The sequence below is a fragment of the Thalassophryne amazonica genome, chromosome 15, assembly GCF_902500255.1.
Source record: "Thalassophryne amazonica chromosome 15, fThaAma1.1, whole genome shotgun sequence".
Taxonomy (NCBI): Eukaryota; Metazoa; Chordata; class Actinopteri; order Batrachoidiformes; family Batrachoididae; genus Thalassophryne; species Thalassophryne amazonica.
The window spans coordinates 39,723,337-39,749,624 of record NC_047117.1 but is presented as its reverse complement, the minus strand read 5'-3'; the positions used below and the strand labels follow the sequence as shown (position 1 = coordinate 39,749,624).

Sequence of the window (26,288 nt, the reverse complement as noted above, 5' to 3'; positions counted from 1 at the left end):
TGTACAGTATTTAGCACAGTGGTTTAATTTGACCTCAAAGTATTTTACAACCCCAATTTCCAATGAAGTTGGGACGTTGTGTTAAATGTAAATAAAAACAGAAAACAATGATTTGAAAATCCTCTTCAACCTATATTCAGTTGAATACACCACAAAGAGAAGATATTTAATGTTCAAACTGATAACCTTTATTGTTTTTGTGCAAATATTTGCTCATTTTGAAATGAATGCCGACAACACATTTCAAAAACGTTGGGACGAGGCAACAAAAGACGGGGAAAGTTGATGAATGCTCAAAGAACACCTGTTTGGAATCAGGTGAGTGTCATGATAAAAGGAGCATCCTCAAAAGGCTCAGCCGTTCACAAGCAAAGATGGGGTGAGGATGACCACTTTGTGAACAACTGCATGAAAAAATTGTCCAACAGTTTCAGAACAATGTTTCTCAGTGTTCAATTGCAAGGAATTTAGGGATTCCATCATCTACAGTCCATAATATAATCAGAAGATAGAGACAGAGAAGAAGATAGAGAAGAACTTTCTATACGTAAGCGACAAGGCCAAAAACCAACATTGAATGCCCGTGACCTTTGATCCCTCAGGTGCCACTGCATTAAAAACTGACATCATTGTGTAAAGGATCTTACTGCGTGGGCTCAGGAACACTTCAGAAAACCACTGTCAGTTACCATGCAAAGCAAAAGCCATTACATCAACAACATCCAGAAACGCCGCCACCTTCTCTGGGCCCGAGCTCATTTGAAATGGACAGGCACAAAGTGGAAAAGTGTGCTGTGGTCTAGTGAGTCCACATTTCAAATTGTTTTTGCAAATCATAAATGTTGTGTTCTCTGAACAAAAGAGGAAAAAGACTATCTAGATTGTTAGCAGCGCAAAGTTCAAAAGCCAGCATCTGTGATGGTATGGGGTTGTGTTAGTGCTCATGGGCACTAACACAACCCCATACCATCACAGATGTGTAAAGCCTCGGTCCCACCGAATAATGAAGGCTGAAGGAGCCACGCATGGGTGTGGGGTGATTATTTGAAGAATGACCCAAGTTTTCATCTATCACATATCCACTATGAAGGTGCCACTATGTGCCTCTCTGTACCCCGCATGTGCCGCATAGCAGCCTCGAGTGAGCCATGACCAACCTCTCATTACAGCCTCGAATGGCTCGCATCAGCCACACTAATCCACGTAGCGCCATGATAACGCCATGTTAGTCATGAGTTTGGTCAAAACCTCCAGCCCTCCCACACCTGGTCCCTTCAGAGTGTGGGTTTTCAATTCACAGATTCACAGCAGCATTTAAAGATGTCCTCTTTCCATGACAAAAACGCCTGTAACAGTGGAATGTGCCGTTCATTTCTAAACTGGATGCTGTCTTGATCCGGTATGTCATCTGACTAGCACAGAAATTGCGGAAGACGTGGACATCAGCACTTTTTCGGCACATTGAGACAGACGTACAGAGGAATTCCGCGCGTCCCGGCGGAGCTGCATGGCGCAAAGCAACGCCGTGATGAAGCCTCACAGGACATGTTGGGGCATGTCCAGCTCATGCACAATTTCTCGGATACTCACACGACTGAAAAGCAACCAGAAGCTGTCTGAAAGCCACCTGAAAGCGGTCCTGTGAGACCAACACGGAGGTGGTTTTGTCCCGCGCCATGAGCGGCACGGTGGCGCAATCCTCCGCTTCTCTTTCCATGAAAAAAAAACTCCTTTAACAGTAGAATGTGCCGAAAAAGTGCTGATGTCCATGCCTTCTGCCTTTTTTGTGAAAGTCAGACGATGTCCCGGATCAACAAAGCCTTCACGTTGGAAATGATCTGGTTGTTTCAGCGGGGTTTGAGCCTGTCGATCGGCGCTTGGAGCGCGCCGTGCTCTCAGCCACTGTGGGCGGTCTTTAAACCGGCTGGAGCACTCCTTAATCTGTGTAATCCCCATAAAATTGTCACTGAAAGCCATCTAAATTTTCCGAATGGTGTCCAGCTGGAGGTCTCTCACAGTTTCTGGAAAAACTTGATGCAGCAAAACTCGAAATCATTCAGACATTTATTCGCAATAAAAATCAGATGAGAGGGGTGGACCACTGCTCACACAAAGCCTGCTCACAGGTGAATGACGCAACTGACAGGCGTGAAAAAACTCACGCATGCGCACGAAGGTTCAAGCTTGGCTGATGCAATCACACGTGGTTCAAATCCATATGGTTTTTGCAAAAAATAAAAAGGTCCGATACTTTTTGGACAGACCTCGTATGTATGTATTATATATATATATATATATATAATATATATATATTTCTTATTTCTTCCGCAGCTTACAAGTTATCACGATACAACTTTTAACTTTGTGTTATGTCTTCAAAATCGGTCTTTTGCGCACTCTCCACCTGTGTTGCCGCACAGCTCCTGCTCTTAGCTGCTCCACTGGAGTTATTATCTTCCATGGCTTTAAACACACATCCACTTTCACGCAGTCACCCAAATTTTAACTTTGTGTTCGTCCAATTTTGACTGAAATATCACTCTTTTGTGAGCTGGCATTCTGCCTAAATGCTCGTTTGAAGCGTGATGATGAGTCACTGCATCAGTGCGCACACATAGCGGAGCTCATGTGATCTATTAACAAGATATTAAATCAACACTTTTACATACAACAGACATCAACATACTTTTTACAGCAAGGAACTGTTTTATCAAGCTATAAAAAAAACATTAAAAATAATTACCTTAAGCTGTTCAAAATACATTCCACATGAAGCAGGAAAGAGAGGAAAAAAAAAAGCGTCCAGATGAAACAGTCCGCTGATTCTAGAAGAGGTGTTTTCAGCATCCAAGGTTTGGCAGAAAATGATTAATCCGCTACAAAATAATTATTTTATATAGAGTCCAGCGCACAGAGCAGGTGGAATTGTGTGCGCAAGAGGAGAGCTGTTCCAAAAATAGCCTCTCAGGTCCTGCGAAGGTGCCAGGCGCACAGATAATGGACTTTTTGCAGACTCATAAGCACCACGCAAATGCCTCTAAGCCGTCGCAGCAACTCGAACACAAACTGTTGTTGCTAAATTTTGAACATCTTGAAATTAGTGCCACGCTCAGAGAGGAGCCTCGTTAACTGAAGATAATGCCTCTAAGAGCCACTCTGAGCCACTATAATGCCACGATAGCTCACAAAACAAAAAAAAAAAGGATGCGTGGCTCCTTCTTCATCCTTCGTTATTCGGTGGGACCGCGGCTTTTGTTGCTCATGGCATGGGCATCTTTCACATCTGTGATGGCACCATCAATGCTGAAAGGTAGATCTAGGTTTTGGAGCAACACGTGCTGCCATCCAAGCAACGTCTTTTTCAGGGACGTCCCTGCTTATTTCACAAAGACAATGCCAAGCCACATTCTGCATGTGTTACAACAGCATGGCTTCATAGTAAAAGAGTGCGGATACTAAACTGGCCTGCCTGCAATCCAGACCTGTCTCCCATTGAAAATGTGTGGCGCACTATGAAGTGCAAAATACGACAACGGAGACCCCGGACTGTTGAACAACTGAAGTCGCACTTCAAGCAAGAATGGGAAAGAATTTCACCTACAAAGCTTCAACAATTAGTGTCCTCAGTTCCAAAATGCTTACTGAATGTTGTTAGAAGGAAAGGTGTTGTAACACAGTGGTAAACATACCACTGTCCCAGCTTTTTTGAAACATGTTGCAGGCATCATTTCAAAATGAGCAAATATCTGCACAAAAACAATAAAGTTTATCAGTTTGAACATTAAATATCCTGTCTTTGTGGTGTATTCAATTGAATATAGGTTGAACAGGATTTGCAAATCATTGTATTCTGTTTTATTTACATTTTACAAAACGTCACAACTTCATTGGAATTGGGGTTGTATTTTGGAAACTATATCTCATCATTTTTGAATGGTTTATCCATTAAAAAGTAAAAACAGATGGAAATCAATTGTAAGGGCTGAAAGAAGTTTCTGTATGAAGTATTTCAGCCATAAGTTCAAGTGAGACTGGAGTTATTTAGCATTGCTATAACAGACTAATGCAGCAGGTGGTAGCAGTGCAACAATAAGGATGCCCTCTGCCACTGAACGCCGTAGAAGAAAAAAGGGCTATGTTTGATTTACTGCACAAGGACAACAAAATCATAAATCATAAATACATATACATATATACATATATACATATACGTATACATAGATATATACATATATATTATATATACTATATATATACATATATATATATATACATATACATATACATATATATACATATACATACATATATATACATATATAACATATACATATACATATATTACATATACAATACATATATACATACATATATATATACATATATACATATATATATACATATACATACATATATATAATATAATACATATATATATACATATATACATATATATACATATTATACATATATACATATATATACATATACATATATATATATATATATATATATATATATATATATATACGAGGTCTCTTAGATAATAAACCGACCCTTTTATTTTTTTTTTTAACTATATGGATTTGAATGACATGTGATTACACCAATCATGCTTGAACCCTCGTGCGCATGCGTGAGTTTTTTCACGCGTGTCGGTGACGTCATTTCCCTGTGGGCCTTATCAGGCCTTATCAATGCTGAATGTGTTATTTTGAAGAAGATAGACAGGTGATTTACTAAACCAGGCTGGACTGTGACTCACTCATCTCAAGATGCCTTGCAGTTTGCCTTTTTTCCAGCATACACCACTTTTGCTGCATTTATGAAATTAATTTGTTTCCATCAGAGTTTGAATTAGTGTGAAATGTGAAGTAACAGTTGTTGTTCGATCAGCAACATAAATCCCTGTCGCAGGGTGATAACTGATTTGTATCTTGGCAAGTATCAGATTTTGCAATTGCATAGATGAGACAGGTGGTATTGTGTGAGAAGGTCTGGCTTCGTGACGGTGTTCAATTCAATTTCAATTTAATTAGCTTATAATGCGCCAAGTCACAGCAAAAGCCATCTCAAGACGCCATACACGGAGCAATTCAACATAAAATTTAAATAAATAAATTAAAATTGAATTTAAAAAAATTCAAATACATAATTAAAAACAGAAGTAAAAGAATAAAACAGATTAAAAAAATAAAAACTATTCATAAGAATGAGAATAAAAATAGGTCCTCAGTCTTGAATGGTGTTAAATATATACACAGCCTATAAAGTACATTGTGTGTCTGTGTCTGTCAGACCAAGGACTGAAACATACTCTACGTATAGTGTTTAACACAGGGCCTTGGTGGAACACAACAAGGAGGTGTCCTCACAGGAAGGATCACATACTACAGAGTGTCCCAGAAAAATATGCAACATTTCATCTGCAAAGAAGATGGTCATAACATATATTTTTAAAATAAATATAAGCCTGGATAGAAAGCTGAAAGGTTGAAGTGTATTTTACTAATGATAAAATTGCCACCAAAATTTAAATTTTGGTTTAAGGTGTCAATTTCTTTTAGACAACATGCTCAACATAGGCTACACATTGTCCGATTACTGCCTGTAAACACGTTGTCATGTTCTCCGTCACTTTGGAAACATTCCTGAGAAATTCATATTCCGCATTTCTTGGTGGATGTTTTCCTTCAGCTGAAAAAATTCTGAGGCCTATGGACAGACTCATGGTCTGTTTCTCCAGCCTGTCGCAAAAGTGATACATGTTTTTATGTATTTCCACATGAGGACACCAAGCACATACGTGTGTGCCCATCAAAACACGGTACGTGTTCTGCAGCTGTTACGTCCAGGACCAAAGATGTCTCAACAGCTGTTGGCAGCCAGCCACGCCCCCGTCCGTTCAGCACACAGACCAAGGTGTCACTCTGTGATCAGATGAGAGGTGCCACACCTGCCGGGAGCATGCAGATGACATGCACACCATGTGTTGGGGGAGCAGCGGGTAGGAGCGCATGAAACACGCACGTGTTGTGGGGGGAGCCCACACTCTGGCACGTCACATGCATACTTGGCAACTTCACAGTCGTGGGAGCACTAAGACAAATTTCACCGCCAGCTCGAAAGTAATCGTCTGCTGACTTTTTGTGCTAACAGTGCAAATGACCGCATATTTTCTATTTGCCAAGCGAACGGTGTAGATGTTCATTTGTGTCTGGAATTTGGCGGACACCTGTCACGAGAGAGATTGAATGGACTCTCACAGGGCACACTGTCTTTCAGCCACTGGTGTGTGCAAATAGTTGTAGCAACAGGTGTGCGAGGCACTGCAGGCATCTACAATTGTACATGTATTGCATATGATTCCTGTTTCATGTGCAATTCGACTACATTCGTACTATGTGTGAAGAGGCCCTAACCTGGGCCTTGACCGATCCGGTATGGAAATTTTATTCTTAGTCTGCATTGTTGGGTTGGCTTGTTTTACGCCGGATGCCCTTCCTGACGCAATCCTCCTCATTTATCCAGGCTTGGGACTGGCACTCAGAATATACTGGCTGCACAATGGAGTTATCTTTTTAAAAAACAGTCAGCATGACATGAAATCACACTTATGTAAACTTTGCAATTAATCTGCAGTTTACACGTGTTCCAAACCGTGAGGGGTGGTCCATATGGACCATGGATCAACTATGATGCGTTACACCACAACTACACCGGGAACCTTTTATGGGTACTACAGACCAGAGGGCAAGACTCAGAATACAGTTATACTATATTTAGCCTGGGTCTTCAAAGCAGACACATTCAGACGAATACTTGACAAACAATTGTGAACTTAAGTAACTTATGTGGGATTACTCCATCAGGCCTTCAGTGTGGAGTGTAAAATAACAGCACACAAGCAGATATGTTACTTATCAATGCTGAATGTGTTATTTTGAAGAAGATAGACAGGTGATTTACTAAACCAGGCTGGACTGTGACTCACTCATCTCAAGATGCCTTGCAGTTTGCCTTTTTTCCAGCATACACCACTTTTGCTGCATTTATGAAATTAATTTGTTTCCATCAGAGTTTGAATTAGTGTGAAATGTGAAGTAACAGTTGTTGTTCGATCAGCAACATAAATCCCTGTCGCAGGGTGATAACTGATTTGTATCTTGGCAAGTATCAGATTTTGCAATTGCATAGATGAGACAGGTGGTATTGTGTGAGAAGGTCTGCCTGTGAGCAAAATGAGACGATGCCAGGAACGTAACCATCTGGCTGGCCTCAAGCTATACCCTTATCTCTCTCTCTCTCACCCACACACACACACACACACACACACACACACACACACACACACACACACACACACACACACACACACACACAATAATGTGTTACTATCACAGAGCTCTCCAGTTATCTACCACTAGGGCTGTCACGATTAGTCGACATTATTGATAAGGTCGACAATGAAAATTTGTCGACACGTATTTTCATTGTCGACAAATCGCCCAATCATGTTTTACCATTCAAAAACTGTATCATTTTGGTCCGGCGATGTGTTTTGTGGAAGTGCTAACTGCAACAGGAACTTGGGGGTGATGTTTCCTCAAGGGAGAAGTGGATACGGTAGCCAAGTGATTTTTTTTTCCTATGCAAAGTCTCTGCTACAACGCACTCGGATAAACAATGGCAGAGCAGCAACAGCAAGGAGCCGAAGCAGAGTTAACAGAGAAATTTAGAGCAAGACCAAAACAATCCAAAGCATGGGAGCATGTCACAGAAAACAAAGCCGCCAAGTCACTTACATGCAGAATGTGCAAAGTCACGCTAGCATATCATGGCAGCACTACAGTCACGGTGCACGAGCACCTAAAACGCAAACACCCTGGGGCAGCTGAATCCACCCCAAACAACACAAGGTAATCTAGCGTGTTTAGCTACCCAACAGTTATCGTGTATTGATATATGTAAGGATTAAACAACTTGAAGCCGTGCATTATACGGTTTGAATGCATATAATGCACGGCTTCAAGTTGTTTAATCCGCTTATACCATGGTCCCACACAGTGAGCTAACACACAAATATTTATTTAAGTTAACAGAACTTGATAAAAATGTGTGAGTATTTAGGACTAGTTTATGTTTTGTCTCTGATGTGCTTACCGAGTCTGCGGGCTCGCGCCGCAGCGGGCCACTCACACAGCACCCCCCCTCTGCTGTGTCGCGCTGTGACAAACTCTTGTCCCTGTGCTCTCTGACAACAGATTTATACTCACACACAGATTTATACTTACACACATCGTTCTGATAAAGGATCAAGTGGCCCGACACATTCAAAGCCTCTGATAAGGTTTTCGTTGTTCCACGGCCAGATAATGGCTTACTGTGTATCACTTAGTTTGATTACTATCCATTCACAAATATATTTCAGGATTTTGTGGCACACTGGAGCAACGAAGGACTTGAAGAAGGCTCGAGTCTCCATGTACCTGTTGTCACTAAAGTTTCTTGTCTTTTTTTTACAAGTTACACTATACTACACCCACTTTCTACAGTCACATCCACAGAAGCCAAAACAGTGTTTCCCCAAGACTTTTTAAGGATCCGTGGTACCTACCATTCCTCACTTGATTTAAACCCTACTGAGAACTTCTCCCATTTTGAACGTGGTACAACAATACTGTGGCTCCTGCTGCTCGACACTTCCTGAATGTGGGTCAAATTTTCATTCGGACGGCATTCAGGCTCATTCAGCCTCTAGTGTGATGGGTTTATAATACTGAGCCACATTTTTTCACTTTCGATCCAATCCCAAGTTAGTTATCTGCCGATACTGATACTATTCTGATCCAGAGCTCTGTTTGCTTTAATATTATTTTTTATCATTACTGTTGATTTTCTATGAGGATATTTTTATCGCCAGTTATCCAGCTTCATGATGAAGTGGAATAGAGGAGGATTTTCTTAAAAAGAAAATCTGACAGTTCAGCTACAATTTGCCAGAAGGTACATCTGAGATAAAAGCCTAGATTTGATGTTTTGGTGAAAGAATGAAGTACTTTTATGTATTGTTGGGTCAGTGGCTGAAGTTTCATCTCTTCAACACCAGATGACACACCCGCCCCGAGTATATGTACTGTTTTCAGGATGGAGCACATTTCCTCATTTCCAGAATGCAACAAAAAACCCACCAAAAAATAAATAATAGGACTTCATTTACTCCTATTTGGAGTCAGTCTGGGTAAATCATCGCACCCTGGCTCATTTTATCTTTCTACTCCAGCTTAAAAAAATCATTGCGCTCTTTAATGTGGCGCTTTATCAAATATTTGATTCAGTCCGTTGTACTGTAAGTTGCGATGGAGCTTCTGCCCCTTGGTACAAAAGCTATTGCAGACACTGCACATTGCTGTCTTGCATTGTGGTGTTTCAGCAAACGTGTCAGCGACAGTACTCAATGCTCGCCTGTTAGCTGGCTGCTAACTGCGGAAGGGACATCCCAAACGGAGGTATCTCACATTACAGTACTATGTCTCATTGACAGACACGCCTCTGTTCACCCCCCCACTCTGCAGCCAGCAGAGCAGCAAACAGCACTTATGGAGACATTTCACAGACGGTTCCTGAATCAGAAAACTCTGCAGGTTGTATCAGAAATTTCCAATCCATGAATTACGTTTGTATCGGAAGACGATACTGATGTATCTGAAGCAGATACCAATATTGGATCGGACTGGCCCCATCCCTAATTTGTGCGCACATACAAGTTCCCCTGAGAAAGTCGTACTCTTCCTTGTCAGGTTTGAGGTTCATTAACATGTTGGATTGATTGGGAACACAGTATTTGTTTAATATCGGGAAGCAGGGAGATGAGAGATTTTAGGAGGACTTATTAAAACATATTAACTTATTAAAAGTGAGTATGAAATAAAGCACAGAGACTCTCCTGTAATCACAGCAGCACAACAACAAGCACTCAACACCTGGTCCATACAGGCAGTGGACCACAACATGTGTAAAGACAGCACATAGCAGCTAAGTGTCAGATGCAAGCAGGTACAGCATGTGAGTGATGCAACCATGTGGATGGGACAGTGTAGAGGAACCTCTGCATCTGTGGTTGGATATCTTAAGACCAAAGTGGAGAATCCTTCAAAGGTGGTTGAGAATGCCAGACGTCAGGTTTCAGACTGATAAGCAGATACTGGAGAACCAGACACTATGGGAGCTGACAAGTACCAGAAGAGGACGCTTCAGATACATTTAACAATCCTGAGTTACAGCAACATCATCCGGAGCAAACCCACGCAAACATGGGGAGAACATGCAAAGTCCACACAGAAAGGCCACGGGTGGGAATTGAACCCATGACCTTCTTGCTGTGAGGCAGCAGTGCTAACCGCTAAGCCACTGTGCTGCCTGAACCAACATTTAGTATAATCCAAATATATTATACACTATATGAGCAGGGTCAGATAAAAAGTTCTGCTTTAACACAATTATTTCGACATGACATAACTTGTGCACAGCAGTTGCTAAAAAATGGCAACATACATGGATGTGCATTTAAAACAAAGCGCCTCATAACAGAGGGTTGTGCACCCATGAACATTCAACAATGAATGCGTGTGGTCTGTGGCGAGACCTGTGTGGATGTCATTGCAGTCACGAGTTGAGCAAAGAGTTTGAAGGGAAAAAAAAAAATCATCCACGATGAGTCTGCACGACCAGAGCAGCAGCAGGCGCCCCATAACAGCCAAGTGTCAAGGTGCCTTCAGAAGACATGTGGCCTCATTCATGCTCTGTTTACAAATAGAACTTGATCCCTGCATTTCACATCACCGCCCACATACACCCCTGACCAACATCCACCAGAGGGCACTGCAAGAGGTTTCTGACAACCAACATGGTGACTGCCGAAGAAGTTATAATAATGTTTCTACAGGAAACAAAACTGTCAGCAGCCGAGGTGGACTTAGCTGCCATTAGTTATTTCACGACAATATTAAACAGCAAGAACAGAAAATATTAACATATTCCACTCGTGTGAATGATCTTCTTTGTCTATTTTTACTTTAAGGTTGTGTCTCATTTGAACTCTGCCTACACTTCAGAGCAGTACTCCTCTGTCTCAACGTATCAACAAGCCTTTTCAGAATGGACACCAAAGGCATGCAGTAGGCAGACAGCAGGCTCTGGCCATTTTTTGTATTTAATACTCATAAATGAGCCTACCAACCATGGGGTGAGAGTGAGGGTTTTTTTAGGGGACCCTAAATGGCCACTGGGTGTTCATGTCCATCTCTGATAGTGAACATCTGGATGTAAATGATTCACATTACACTCCATTTTACATCCTGTTTCCCACAGATTGCCAGTGAGGTGTTCTCCTTCCAGAACAACCAAAGACAGCATGGGCTGTTCATGACTGAAAGCACCTAAAATTAAAGAAACAAACACATTTAAAAACATTCATTTCACTGGATCAGTGCTCTGTTGGTGAAAGGTGGCACCATAGTGGCACAGGCTGCCAGATTTATTACCCTACACATCAGCAAAGACGGGGAATTGTTTACACTGATCTGTGTGTCTATGGACAAGCTAACTCAATAATAATGGGATGGATTTCCTGCAAATGTGGTGAGAATATGACTTAGATAGATATCTAGAGGTGATTACATTTTGGAGCAGTTTTGTCAGAGGTCAAGGAAAACATGGTCTGAAAAAGAAATTTTTTTTTTTGTACATCTCAAAAACCAAGAAGCCCAGAATGAATTATCGAACGCATATACTGATCAGCACAATATTTGTGATTGACTGTATGAATGACTTAAAAAATGAAGTCACGCATACTCAAAAATAACTTGCACCTTTATATTGTGGTGTAATGCATCAGCCATGTGACAGATGGACATCTGTCAGGATGCTTGAGCCGAACCGTTCTGCGTGTGTTTCAAACCTGACCTAAATCAATCAATCAATCAATCAATTTTTTTATATAGCGCCAAATCACAACAAACAGTTGCCCCAAGGCGCTTTATATTGTAAGGCAAGGCCATACAATAATTATGTAAAACCCCAACGGTCAAAACGACCCCCTGTGAGCAAGCACTTGGCTACAGTGGGAAGGAAAAACCCCTTTTAACAGGAAGAAACCTCCAGCAGAACCAGGCTCAGGGAGGGGCAGTCTTCTGCTGGGACTGGTTGGGGCTGAGGGAGAGAACCAGGAAAAAGACATGCTGTGGAGGGGAGCAGAGATCGATCACTAATGATTAAATGCAGAGTGGTGCATACAGAGCAAAAAGAGAAAGAAACAGTGCATCATGGGAACCCCCCAGCAGTCTACGTCTATAGCAGCATAACTAAGGGATGGTTCAGGGTCACCTGATCCAGCCCTAAGTATAAGTTTTAGCAAAAAGGAAAGTTTTAAGCCTAATTTTAAAAGTAGAGAGGGTGTCTGTCTCCCTGATCTGAATTGGGAGCTTGTTCCACAGGAGAGGAGCCTGAAAGCTGAAGGCTCTGCCTCCCATTCTACTCTTACAAACCCTAGGAACTACAAGTAAGCCTGCAGTCTGAGAGCGAAGCGCTCTATTGGGGTGATATGGTACTACGAGGTCCCTAAGATAAGATGGGACCTGATTATTCAAAACCTTATAAGTAAGAAGAAGAATTTTAAATTCTATTCTAGAATTAACAGGAAGCCAATGAAGAGAGGCCAATATGGGTGAGATACGCTCTCTCCTTCTAGTCCCCGTCAGTACTCTAGCTGCAGCATTTTGAATTAACTGAAGGCTTTTTAGGGAACTTTTAGGACAACCTGATAATAATGAATTACAATAGTCCAGCCTAGAGGAAATAAATGCATGAATTAGTTTTTCAGCATCACTCTGAGACAAGACCTTTCTGATTTTAGAGATATTGCGTAAATGCAAAAAAGCAGTCCTACATATTTGTTTAATATGCGCTTTGAATGACATATCCTGATCAAAAATGACTCCAAGATTTCTCACAGTATTACTAGAGGTCAGGGTAATGCCATCCAGAGTAAGGATCTGGTTAGACACCATGTTTCTAAGATTTGTGGGGCCAAGTACAATAACTTCAGTTTTATCTGAGTTTAAAAGCAGGAAATTAGAGGTCATCCATGTCTTTATGTCTGTAAGACAATCCTGCAGTTTAGCTAATTGGTGTGTGTCCTCTGGCTTCATGGATAGATAAAGCTGGGTATCATCTGCGTAACAATGAAAATTTAAGCAATACCGTCTAATAATACTGCCTAAGGGAAGCATGTATAAAGTGAATAAAATTGGTCCTAGCACAGAACCTTGTGGAACTCCATAATTAACTTTAGTCTGTGAAGAAGATTCCCCATTTACATGAACAAATTGTAATCTATTAGACAAATATGATTCAAACTACCGCAGCGCAGTGCCTTTAATACCTATGGCATGCTCTAATCTCTGTAATAAAATTTTATGGTCAACAGTATCAAAAGCAGCACTGAGGTCTAACAGAACAAGCACAGAGATGAGTCCACTGTCCGAGGCCATAAGAAGATCATTTGTAACCTTCACTAATGCTGTTTCTGTACTATGATGAATTCTAAAACCTGACTGAAACTCTTCAAATAGACCATTCCTCTGCAGATGATCAGTTAGCTGTTTTACAACTACCCTTTCAAGAATTTTTGAGAGAAAAGGAAGGTTGGAGATTGGCCTATAATTAGCTAAGATAGCTGGGTCAAGTGATGGCTTTTTAAGTAATGGTTTAATTACTGCCACCTTAAAAGCCTGTGGTACATAGCCAACTAACAAAGATAGATTTATCATATTTAAGATCGAAGCATTAATTAATGGTAGGGCTTCCTTGAGCAGCCTGGTAGGAATGGGGTCTAATAGACATGTTGATGGTTTGGATGAAGTAACTAATGAAAATAACTCAGACAGAACAATCGGAGAGAAAGAGTCTAACCAAATACCGGCATCACTGAAAGCAGCCAAAGATAACGATACGTCTTTGGGATGGTTATGAGTAAATGAGTAAATGATCAGAATGTTTGAGCTGAAGCCTTCTTTGTGCGTGTTTCAATTGTGACCTAAGTGATCATGATGTTTCCACATTAAAACTACAAATCAAATCAAAGCTACAAGCAGAAGTTAAAACAGAATCACCCAAAGCCACATCTCCCCCTAAAAACAGTTTCCTGACACGGATTAAAGTTTGATTTATTCTAAATCTTGTCTGAGTGCGTAAAAGCAAATCTTATTAATTCTACTAAGAATGTTCTGCAGGGTGGTGCGTGACTGAACGAAGGTTCCAATCAACCAGAAACAAAAGCTGAAGACGCGCTTATCTGCGAGCACAACAGTGAGGACGTGCAGTTACGCGCAAAGCGCAGATTTCTTATCTGACAACCAGCAGCGCTGCGTCCTGCGCACGGTCGCCAGCCTGCACTCCAGATCAAATTATAAAACAGAACGAAAGCATTCAGAAACACGCGCGAGGGGGAAACGTCCTGATTAGATGGAAACATTTTTCACAGAGACAGAAAACTTTCCACCTTTTCTTTTGGAACCTTTCTGTGGATCGTTGAGTCGAACTTACGTGTTAAAATCATGGTGAAACGCGTCGGTCAAAGCAGACTTCCAGCTGCGAGCATCTAGTAATAAGATGCGCTCCACGGCCGGAGCGCAGGAAGGCCCGAGACACCCGAAGACTGCAGCAAATCCATGCGTGTAATTCCACAGTGTCCAGGCTGCTCTGGATGAAGAAATCCAGCAGGAAAGTCAATGAGCGCTCCGTGATTCAGGCTTCAGGAATGGGCGAGTCCGTCTTTGCTCCACCCACGGCAGCTCCGTGTCTCCTCACCTGATAGGCGCCACGGCCACAGACACGCGCAACGCCACGGTGTGCACGACACGAGCACGACACGCAAGTGGCGTCAAAGCAACCTCAACAGCAGTGGCGGTTCTACACTGAATTACTCCCAGGGCGAGACCCCCTACACACACCCCCCCCCCCAAAAAAAAGCAGACAAAATTTTGCACAAACAGCCATTTTTCTTATTTTATTGTTATTTTACATATTTTAGAAGTGCCCCTGAAATTACAATTGAAATTGACATCAAAAGACTGCAGGCTCCAATATGACTCATACAAAACATCCATGAATTATAAATTTGAATAAACATACCCTCACATTCTAAATGTCTGTCATAATCTCTTTTAAGGAGGAACGATTAGCACTTTTATTAAGGTGTATATTTGTCTCAACATTTAGCTAAATATTCAGCTTGATGTTTGTAAAACCACCTTACTTATTTATATCTGTTGTCAACCATCAGTCATATTGACTCATAGCACCAAAGGATCATTTTGTTCAACTGTGTGGACAACCCAGTCTCACAGCAAGTCGTGATTCAGCAGCACAAAATATACATTAATCTATTGGTTTGTGATATTGTGACGAAAAGCGCCTCATTTTCATCACTGCAGCACAAATTCATTCTCATTCATTCCATCATGGCTGGACAAAATTAAAAGTGAAGCGGGGGGGGGGGTCGTGTGGTTATGGTTAGGGTTGGGGGAAGGAGTAGGATTAGTAATAGTGAGTTTAAAAAACACTGTCATGAAAATTTGATGAAAAAAAAACACTGGGCTGGTGTGGATCAATCTTACATTTACAACCTCTGTGACATTTCTGACATATGAAGACAGATGCCTGATGTGAGTGATTCTGCAGTGCTGACTTTCCTTCTGGCCTTTGTTTCATCATTACAGTTTCTGATGAGACTCCGCCCATTTCTGAGTCCTTGTGATATCTGTTCAACCATTATCTGATCTCACAGCAGTCATATCACCAGTGATGAAATCGAAAGCTGATGGAAATCAGAACTGAATCTGATCTCTGAGCACGTACACAAAGGAAGATAAGAAAAATACATAAATTAAACTTGACATGTTCAGACAGCTCATAAAACAGTAAGGAACTCAAATCTCACATGAAATAATTTGATCTGGCACATTCACACTGTGCTATATTCATTTAATCTAAACTGGTCCAACATAACTCGGTTGAATATACAGAATATACTGTAAAATACAATACAATTCATTGTTGATTTCGTTAAATTAGCTATATATTTTGTTAAACAGCCAGTTTATGTGGTGAGGGTTAACAAAAAATTAGATTAAGTACATACGAGGTCTGTTAGAAAAGTATCTGAACTTTTTATTTTTTGCAATAACCTTATGAATCACGTGTGACTGCATCAGCCAAGCTTGAACCTTCGTGCGCATGCGTGAGTTTTTTCAAGTCTGTCGGTTGCGTCATTCACCTGTGAGCAGGCTTTGAGTGAGCACTGGTCCTCGCCCCTTGTCGGATTTTCATTGTGAGGAAAATGTCTGAACGATTGGAGCAGCGCTGTGTCAAATTTTTCCAGAAACTGTGAAAGACAGCCAGGTGGACACCATTCGGAAAATTCAGATGGCTTTCAGTGTTGGGAAAGTGTCGTGACACGGACCCACAACAGGGGGCATAAATGAATGGACAATGGAATAGCCAAAAGTAACAATTTACTGTTGTGAAGTGCACAACGAGATACAAACAATTACAGTTTTTGGAGTTACACAATGTACAACGGTGACGTGTGGGCAGGCTCAAGGATAGAAGACGTCTGTCCAGAGAAGAGCCGGGTCCCACACGATTTCCACTGCCAACGGATCTGGAACACACCGGAGCCGCCAAGTCCTGAGTCCCCAGGTGGCCACCGTCTCCAGCTGTCAGATCTGGTACTGCTGGTAGGAAGCGCACACACCCAGTAAACAGTCAGCAAAACAGTTCCGTATGGAGGGCAGACACCTCCACCTCCAAACAACTACGTGCAGGTCCTGACTCTACTTATCCTTAAGGAGAGAGATATGTCGTCTCCTGAAGGTTCCACTATTCCAGCCTCCCGCTGTGGCACGGTCCAGGAACGCCTGCGAAATACTCAAACAATTGTGCAATCGGCACCAAAACTTGCTGAGAGGTTTACCTGTGAGGTAGACTGATTTCTCGGCAGTGAGGTGGAGTTGCTGCCCGGCTTTTATGGTGATCGTGATAATGATGAGGGACAGCTATCAGGTGGTGACGAGGGACAGCTGTCATCTCCAGCTGCTCCCGTGAGACGGCGGCGCCTTCTCTTGCCTGAAGCCCGCCATTCAGGCAGGACGCCCTCTGGTGGTGGGCCAGCAGTACCTCCTCTTCTGGCGACCACACAACATTCAGGGACGATTTTATGGGTATCACACAGATTAAGGAGTGTTACAGCCGGTTTAAAGACGGCGCACAATGGCGGAGGGCGCGCTGCCCTCTGAGCGACGATCTACAGGCTTAAATGACCAGATCATTTCCAAACTGAATGCTGTGTTGATCCGGGACATCGTCTGACTACCAGAGAAATGGCAGAAAAGGTGGACATAGCACTTTTCCGGCACATTCCACTGTTAAAGGAGATTTTGTCATGAAACAGGAGCGGAGGAATTCGCCACGGAGCCGCTCATGGCGTGGAATGAAAGCACCTCCATGTTGGTCTCATAGGACATTTTGTGACATGCTCAGCTCTTCGACAATTTCTCAGATACTCACTCGACTGAAAAGCCACCCACAGCCATCTGAATCTTCTGAATGGTGGAAGAGCTGGGCTGTCCCGTGAGACTTCCAACACGGAGGTGCTTTTGTTCTGCGCCATGAGCGGCTCTGTCCTGACGCGTGAATTCTGCCGCACATCTTTCATTACAAAATCTCCTGTAACAGTGTAATGTGCTGAAAAAGTGACATGTGCACCTCTCTGCCATTTCTCTGGTAGTCACACGACGTCCCGGATCAACACAGCATTCACTTTGGAAATGATCTGGTCGTTCCAGCCTGTCGATGGCCGCTCGGAGCGCGGCGCGCCCTCAGACGCTGTGGGCCGTCTTTAATCCTGTTGTAATGCTCCTTAATCTGTGTGATCCCCATAAGATCTTCACCGAAAGCCATCTGAATTTTCTGAATGGTTTCTACCTGGCTGTCTCTCACAGTTTCTGAAAAAATTTTGATGCAGCAAAGCGGCAGTCGCTCAGCCATTTTCCTGACAATGAAAATCCGCCGAGGGGGCTGGACCACTCCTCCCACAAACATGCTCACAGGCGAATGACGCAACCGACAGGCGTGAAAAAACTCACGCATGCGCACAAAGGTTCAAGCTTGGCTGACGTAAAAACATATGAATCAAATCCATATGGTTTTTGAAAAAATTAAAAAGAGCACCACGATAAGCAGGATGATTTGATTCATTTGTGGTGAACTTTGATGCATTACATCAACCCCAACAGCAGCTTTGTTTTGTATGTAGACTGAAAATTCCATAGATGAGTCATTATGTTAACATCAGCTAACAAGAAGAGGTAAACGAGCTACCGCCTGCACACACATGCCCAGTAAGTGGGCAAATTTACGATGAAATATACACCAGAAGAAAAAATTAAAAGAATTAAAGAACAGATAGAATATTGGCTGTAAATGCTGCCAAAAATGATCGTCATGATAAAGATCATTTTATTTAATTTGTGTAGCCAATGAAAGCACGATGCTTATTTGCAGAAGGCCCATTTCTCCTCCTCAGCACCAGAGTTTAAAGTTCATACTGCTAGAGACAATACAATTCGGTCACCACCTTTCACCTTCCTTTCTTCACCATGACTGAAAATGACTTGAAACATTTTCAAACATTTGAAAGAACTGTGTTTTAAACTTTATTCCAGAGTTTACATGTAAAAGAAGCTGAAATACACAAAAGAATGGGAAAGTAGAAGAAGAATTAGTGAACAGACAGGTCACGTGGCTGGAGATTGGTACCAAATGTTTTGCTGATATTGCAATATAGTGATGTTAACTCAGAACACTTCTTCAAAATACTTCAAATCCTTCTTCTTGTAGTTAACTAGCAGACTGCAACTGAAGTTAGAGTCATACTGCCACCTACTGTACAGGAGTGTGCTGAGAAAGAGTACAATTCTTATGTATTGAAAACAAATTCAACCTTTCACTTACCACCCGCCTCATTTTGGCTTGTTAGTATCTTATAAATAAAATGTGAGATTTCCCATCGATGGCTTACAAGGTGTTAAGGAAGACATAATATTATCCTTTTCCATTTCTTGTCATTACCAGGGATGCTTTCATTTGAAAATTCTCAGTTTATCATTGTTTCCTGCCAATTAGTCTAAAATCAGAGTGCATTTCAAATCTTTTGAAACACGGGTGTTTTGAACATTGCTCAGGAATCTGTACAATAAAGGAAGAAGTAATATGCTGTCCTGCCAACTGGCGAACGCTGACACCTGCAGAACAATTGAGGAATGTTCATCCATATGAAATTATGACCAATATTTAAAGGCTACAAGTCAGCACAGGGTGTGTCCATTTCTACTACATTCTGTAGAGCACTTTGCACATTTTCTACTTGAAAGTGATTATTTACATATTATTTGAACATATATTCCTAAATATTAACAGATGTCTATTTGTCTGGGACACATAGCAAATGTGATAGACAACAGAGATTCCCTATCCCCTGTTGCCTGAATCAGACAAGTCTAAATTTTCCACAGTGTGAACCACAGATTGATTACATGTTTTAGATAAGTGAGATTTTGTGTCATGGAGAATTGATTTGACAACTTAGTTAATTTTGATGCAGTTGCAATAAAAATAACAGTCTGATTGGAAGAAATGCTGCAGCTGCATGCTCACAGCCTGCTATTAGTGAACCAGAGTGTTTTTAATCTCACCACCCCCTTTTTTGACCAAATTGAATATGTCTTTGTCATGACTAATCACTTAAAGTGTCAACATCAGATATGTGTAAAACCCACAAAGTAAAAAGTTCTATCCACCTTGTGTAAACCTTTTATCACAAAGTGGAAATAAAAAGACAAATGTACATTAAATATAGCAGCCGATATGAAAATACAACACTGAAAAAGAAAAAATGCCCTCATACCATAACGTCATACAGACAAAAGAGTGGATAATACACTCAAACAAATGACTCATTGGATGAACTCAATTCAATTAAGCCCTGGTCCCACCAAATAATGAAGGATGAATAATGAGCCAGCATGTGTTGTTTTTTTTTTTGTTTTGTTTTTTTTTTGCTACGAGAGGGTTTATTCAACTATCGTGGGAGGATAGTGGCTCTGAGTGGCTCTTACAGGGATTATCTTCAGTTAACGAGGCTCATCTCTGAACGTGGCGCTAATTTCAAGATGTTCAAAATTTAGCAACAGCAGTGCTGGGCAGTTTGTATATGAGTTACTACAATGACTAACGAGGATTATAGAGGCATGTGCATGGTGCTTATGAGGCTGCTAAAAGCCCATTATCCCAGCGCCTGGCAGCTACAAGTGTGGGAGGGGTAGAGAGTAGGAGCAAACATGCATTCGTGCACTGATGTCACGCTGCGTGACTCATATGTGGCTTAGCGTAGCTGTTAGGAGCCTTTCGAGGCTCTAATGACCGGTCGATCGTGGCTCACTCAAGGCTGCTACGTGGCCCATGCGAGGTACAGAGAGGCACATAGAGGCACCTTAGTAGTGGATACGTGATAGATGAATACATGGGTCATTCTTTGAATAATCACTACACACCCATGTGTGGCTCATTATTCATGGCTTATTATTCCCTGGGACCAAGCCTTTATGGGCAGGATTTCCATATAATAAGTAGTCCCAACTAAATTATATTACATTATCTTACATGGATGTGTTTTATTTGAGTTGGGGCTACATATATTTATTAGATGCAAATCCTGCACATAATTGAATTGAGTTCATCCAGTGCATCAGTTTTTTGAGTGTACGAGGTCTATTAGAAAAGTATCCGACCTTATTATTTTTTTCAAAAACCATATGGATTTGAATCACGTGTGATTACATCAGACATGCTTGAACCCTCGTGGGCATGCAAGAGTTTTTTTCACGCCTGTCGGTTACGTCATTCGCCTGTGGGCAGTCTTTGAGTGAGGAGTCGCCCACCCGCTCGTCAATTTTTTCATTGTTTAGGAATGGCTCAGAGACTGCTGCTTTGTTTGATCAAACTTTTTTCAAAACTGTAAGGCACAACATTCGATAAATTCAGCTGGTTTTCGGTAAACATTTTAACGGCTGATGAGAGATTTTGGTCTGGTAGTGTCGCCGTAAGGACGGCCCACGGCGCCTGATGGTGATCTGCGCTTTGAGGCGGCAGCGTCTCGCCGTTTCAAGTTGAAAACTTCCACATTTCAGGCTCTGTTGACCCAGTAAGTCATCAGAGAACAGAGAACTTTCAGAAGAAGTCGGCATGAGGAGTTTATTCGGACATTCCATTGTTAACGGACATTTTGTAATGAAAGAACGTGCGGGCAGAGTCGTATGTTGGGCCGGACCCGACCGCGGGGGGTCATGACAGGAAAAACACCTCTGTTGGAAACCTTAACGGACAAGTTGGAACATGCCCAAGCTGTTAAACAATTTCTCAGTTACTCACTTGTTGAAAGCCATCAAAAGCCGTCTGAATTTTACAAATGGTTTTCAACACGGAGGTGTTTTTCCTGTCGCGGCGCACACAGATTTGCCGAGTCGTCACGGAAACGACTCTGCGAATTTGCGCGCACGTCTTTCATTAAAAAATGTCCTTAAACAGTGGAATGTCCGCATAAAGTCCTCATGCCGGCCTCTTCTGAATCTTCTCTGTTCTCTCACGACGTCCTGGGTGAATTAAGCCTTAAATTAGGATGTTTTCAGGTCGAAACAGGCCGACGACGGCGCCTGGAAGCGCCGCACGACGTCCCGCTCCGTGGGAAGTCCTTACACCGACAGAAACACCCCATAATCTCTCATCAGCCGTTAAACTTTTCACCGAAAACCAGCTTAATTTCTCGAATAGTGTCCACTCGGATATTCCTCACAGGTCCAGAAAAAATGTTGATAAAGCAACGCGCGCCGTCTCGAGCAGAGTGTGAAACAAAGGAATTCAGCCGAGAAGGCGGGACCACATCTCACTCAAGGCCTGCCCACAGGGAAATGACGTCACCGATACGCGTGAAAAAACTCACGCATGCGCACGAGGGTTCAAGCATGATTGGTGTAATCGCACGTCATTCAAATCCATATAGTTAAAAAAAAAAAAGGGTCGGTTTATTATCTAATAGACCTCGTATATATGCACAATGAGGTCAGTAAAAGCAAACTGACCACAAATGTAATTTGTCTGGACACTTGTCGAACATTTACTTTAAGTTCACACTCCCCTGATCTCAGCTGTGAATTGGCTTGTGTTACACAGCATGACTACATTTTAAAGGGCTGGAACCACTTCACCATCTCTGCTACAGCCTGCAGTATTTCCCAGCAGAGAGGAGCAACCTGAGGTGGTTCAATGCGTGGGGATGGTCGTCATCATAGTCAACACCTGGGTTCATGGTGGCCCAAGGTCTGGCAAACATTGCATTTGAGGACAAACCTGGGGGCCCATGAGGTGTAGCCAGTGGATCAGAAGCTCAGAGCAGTCAGATAAGAGGTCAGGTTCTGAGGCGTCTTAAAGACAGCTTCCATCCATCATGTGTAGGCTGTAATGCTCTGTGTGCTGTGTGAGCACCTCTCCCTGATAAGCTTGAGTGTGTGGAGGAATGCTGGTTCAACATTTTGCATCGTTGTGCTCAGACATCCAGATGTTGTCTATTCGAGGTGTCCTCAGTTTCATCCTTCAATTGTGAAACCAGAATGTTTGCCCTGATGTCTGTCCTACCTTCCCCTGATATTTGCAGCTTGGTTTCACTGGGACTGATGAGGACAAATGTAAAGCAGCACTATCATCAGTATCTGTTTGTGTTTCTGACAGCAAGAAACGTGTTACGAATGCTGTCACAGTCACAAAGTGAACCCAATATGCAGGCAGCCGACACAGGAGGTATAATTAAACAGTAGGTGATTTATTGTGCAATCCCACATGCATCAAACCAGCAATCACGTGAGTACAAAATATCCAACACTGTGAAAACACAGTCCCAAACAATGATGAGGGATCCCAGGGGAAAAGGCAGGGAAATAACCCGGCACTCAAAAAATCCACACGCAAAACTATAACAGAGGTGACGCGAAAAAAGGAAGGACTAAAACAAAGACTGAAGATATAGGTAAAAAAGACTACGAGACAAAGTCGTTACCAAAATGAGCACAAGACAGACACATGCAAAACCACAACAAATCAGGGACCAATTGTAGGCTTAAATACACTGATGCTAAGTAGACAAAACACACAACATGTGCATAATGAAACAACAAGCAAAACTGGAACTAAAGAAATATGTTAACCAACTGACACAACAAAACATACAAGAATGGGGTTGTGGAACTAAAAGACAACCAATAGAAGATACACAATTCAAATAAAGATCAAATAAACCAAGAGACAAATGCAGAAAACTAATATGGAACTCAAAAGTGAACATAGTGCCAAAACTGGGAAACAGAATCTGATAAACAAAAAACATATAAAGAAGACAAACCCTACAAAAACAAAGACAGAGGACCAACAACGAGAACTAAGACTAAGACTACAGACACAGAGGACAGTCCACAAGGATAACAAACACACATGACCAACATACGCAGGAGAGTGAACACAAGGGATTACAAGCGCGCGCACACACACACACACACACACACACACACACACACACACACACACACACACACACACACACACACACACACACACACACACACACACACACACACACACACACACACCCTGAAACACAAAGGGAATGCAAACACATAAACCAAACATACAGTACAAGAGAGGACTGAACACAAATAAAAGGAAGAAAATGGGGAGAAGTGGTGCCATAGACATCATCGTCCCATCCTGTCTATGGCTGATGCTGAGACTCTGATACATGCATTTATCTCTTCTAGTTTGGACTATTACAGTTCTGGGTTACTGTAGTCCAGCATTAGGAGTCTTCAGTTGGTTCAAAATGCTGTTGCCAGACTTTTGACACGAAGCAGAAAGTTTGACCACATTACACCCATTTTGGCATCCCTTCATTTGTTCCTGTCTCTGTGAGATCAGATTTGAAGGTTCTGTTACTGGCCTATAAAATTGTTCATGGACTGGCACCTCCCTACCTGGCTGAGCTGGTTGAGCCCTATGTACCGGCTCAAGCCTTGCGTTTGCAGGGTGCAGGGCTTCTTTGTGTTCCTAGGGTGACTAAAAAGTCTGCGGGTTACAGAGCCTGTGGAATGATCTCCCTGCACAAATAAGGCAGTCGGATTCTGTGGAGACTTTTAGGTTTAGACGTAAGACCCATCTGTTTTCTCAGTCTTATCGTTAGTATATGGGCAATTCTATGGTAACGGAATTACAACAGCAGCAAAATCTGTATGGCATCTAACCACGACAGATTAGCTCAGATTGTAATTCCGTTACCGTAGACGCCCATATTGTGTTTTTATGTGTTTTTTTTTTTAATTCTTTTTACTCTTTTATGTTTTTACTCTTTTATTGTGCCTTTTGACCTTTTAATTCATTTTGTTCTGTTTTCGAATTGTGTTGTGTGAAGTACCTTCAGGTGACCCTGTTCTGAATTGGTGCTATACAAATGAATGAATTTGAATTTGTCATCAGCACTTGTGCTGTTTGCCTCAACATCAAGTTGATTCTTCACCCACGTTGCAGGATCTGTCTGATGGACACCTCCATCCCTGCTGTCAGAATTCCATGAATATGCAGAGGTGTGTGCCTGCAAATTACTTTCAGGTCATCTGGACTCATATTTCCAGTAACCTGATACAGATCATCAGATGACTTCAAGCAGCTATATAGCAGTTCTCCCCAAGTATAGAATGACCTGATGCATCCCACAACATGTGCCGTTGTCTATGCACCATACTATTTATTTTTCTTAAAGACTGATGTAAATAAAGCCAAAATATATTCAGTGACTTCAAAATGTTCATGTATCCATCCCCTGGCTTCACTAAAGAAATCAGTCATTAAGATGATTTACACGTTATACTAAAAGGGGCCATTGCTTTTGCAAACCATCATCTTGGCGTTGATTAGGGGTGTTGGAAAAAATCGATTCACATCTGAATTGCGATTCTTATTTATAACGATTCTGAATCGATCCAAAATGTCCAAGAATCGATTTTTAAAAAGCATTTTTATTAAACATTTTCTTGCTTACTGGCTGCGTATACTGTTTGTCAGGCAACGGCTTCCGTACTACAGCGTCCCCACGAGGGGAGGGTCCGGCGTGCTTCAAACACTCGTGAGCTGCAGCTTCGCATGGCGGACGAAGAGCTAATTCAGCCAGCACCGTCTTTGCTGAAGGCAAATGTTTGGGCGCATTTTGAATCTTATTATTTGCTGCGTAAGAAGGAGCTTGACATGACTTATGCAGTGTGCAAAATCTGCAAAATGAAAGTCAAGTACTTCGGAAACACTTCAAATCCGCAAGCCCACATGCTACGTCATCACCCGGAGCTAAAAGGAGCGGAGCAGTGGTCTCTACCGACTACTGACCAGCACTAAACTGCCAGTCAATTCCGAACAAGCAAAGCAGATAAGTAAATTTATATCTAGAATCACCTGATTAACCTTGTAAAGCTGCATTTTCTTAAACATAAACATTTTTTAAGTAATATAACTATTTCTCAGCGCTCTTTGAATCGAAAATCGATTCTGAATCGAATCGTCACCTCAAGAATCGGAATCGAATTGAATCGTGAATTGTTGTACGATTCACATCCCTAGCATTGATATTCTTTTTTAATTTATATGAAGCTGTAGAGATTTCCTTTCAGTTTGAGTTCAAAGGTGTCTTGACACTTGCACACATCTAACCCTCACACTACCGTGCAATTTGTCATGACAATGCCACCTGCTGTGTTCCCAGCTGGATGCTGCATTTTGTGCCACTGCGTATATAAAATAATTATTTTGTAGCGCATTAATCAATTTCTCTCAGAGTTTGGCTAATGAAAACACCTGTAATCGGTTCTGGAATCACGGAGGACCGTTCCATCTGCCGCTTTCCTCTCCCTCTCTCTCTCTCTCGCTCTCTCTCACACTCAGTATTTTTAATTGTTTGTGCAATGTTCACGTGAAGTTCACATAATTAATGTGTGACAAAGATTTTGAACATGTCAAAATTTTCTTTACGCACTTGCATGAAGCCACGCACAGTTTACAATGGTGAGTTTACTAAAAGTTTACTC

At 41.9% G+C, this 26,288-nt stretch overlaps 1 protein-coding gene across 2 annotated transcripts in view; it reads right to left on the bottom strand.

Moving 5' to 3' along the window:
- The window catches only part of dlc1 (DLC1 Rho GTPase activating protein), a 338,881-nt gene that overhangs the window by 86,618 nt on the left and 225,975 nt on the right, over nt 1-26,288 (bottom strand). Inside the window, exon 1 of one of the 2 annotated variants that reach the window (XM_034187342.1) lies at nt 14,605-14,899. The exons of the other annotated variant lie outside the window; for it this stretch is intronic. Within the exon in view, the coding sequence (XP_034043233.1) occupies nt 14,605-14,617 (13 nt within the window). The 5' untranslated portion in view covers nt 14,618-14,899. Of the gene's footprint in view, nt 1-14,604; nt 14,900-26,288 lie in introns of those variants that run through there. 2 annotated transcript variants of the gene reach the window in all.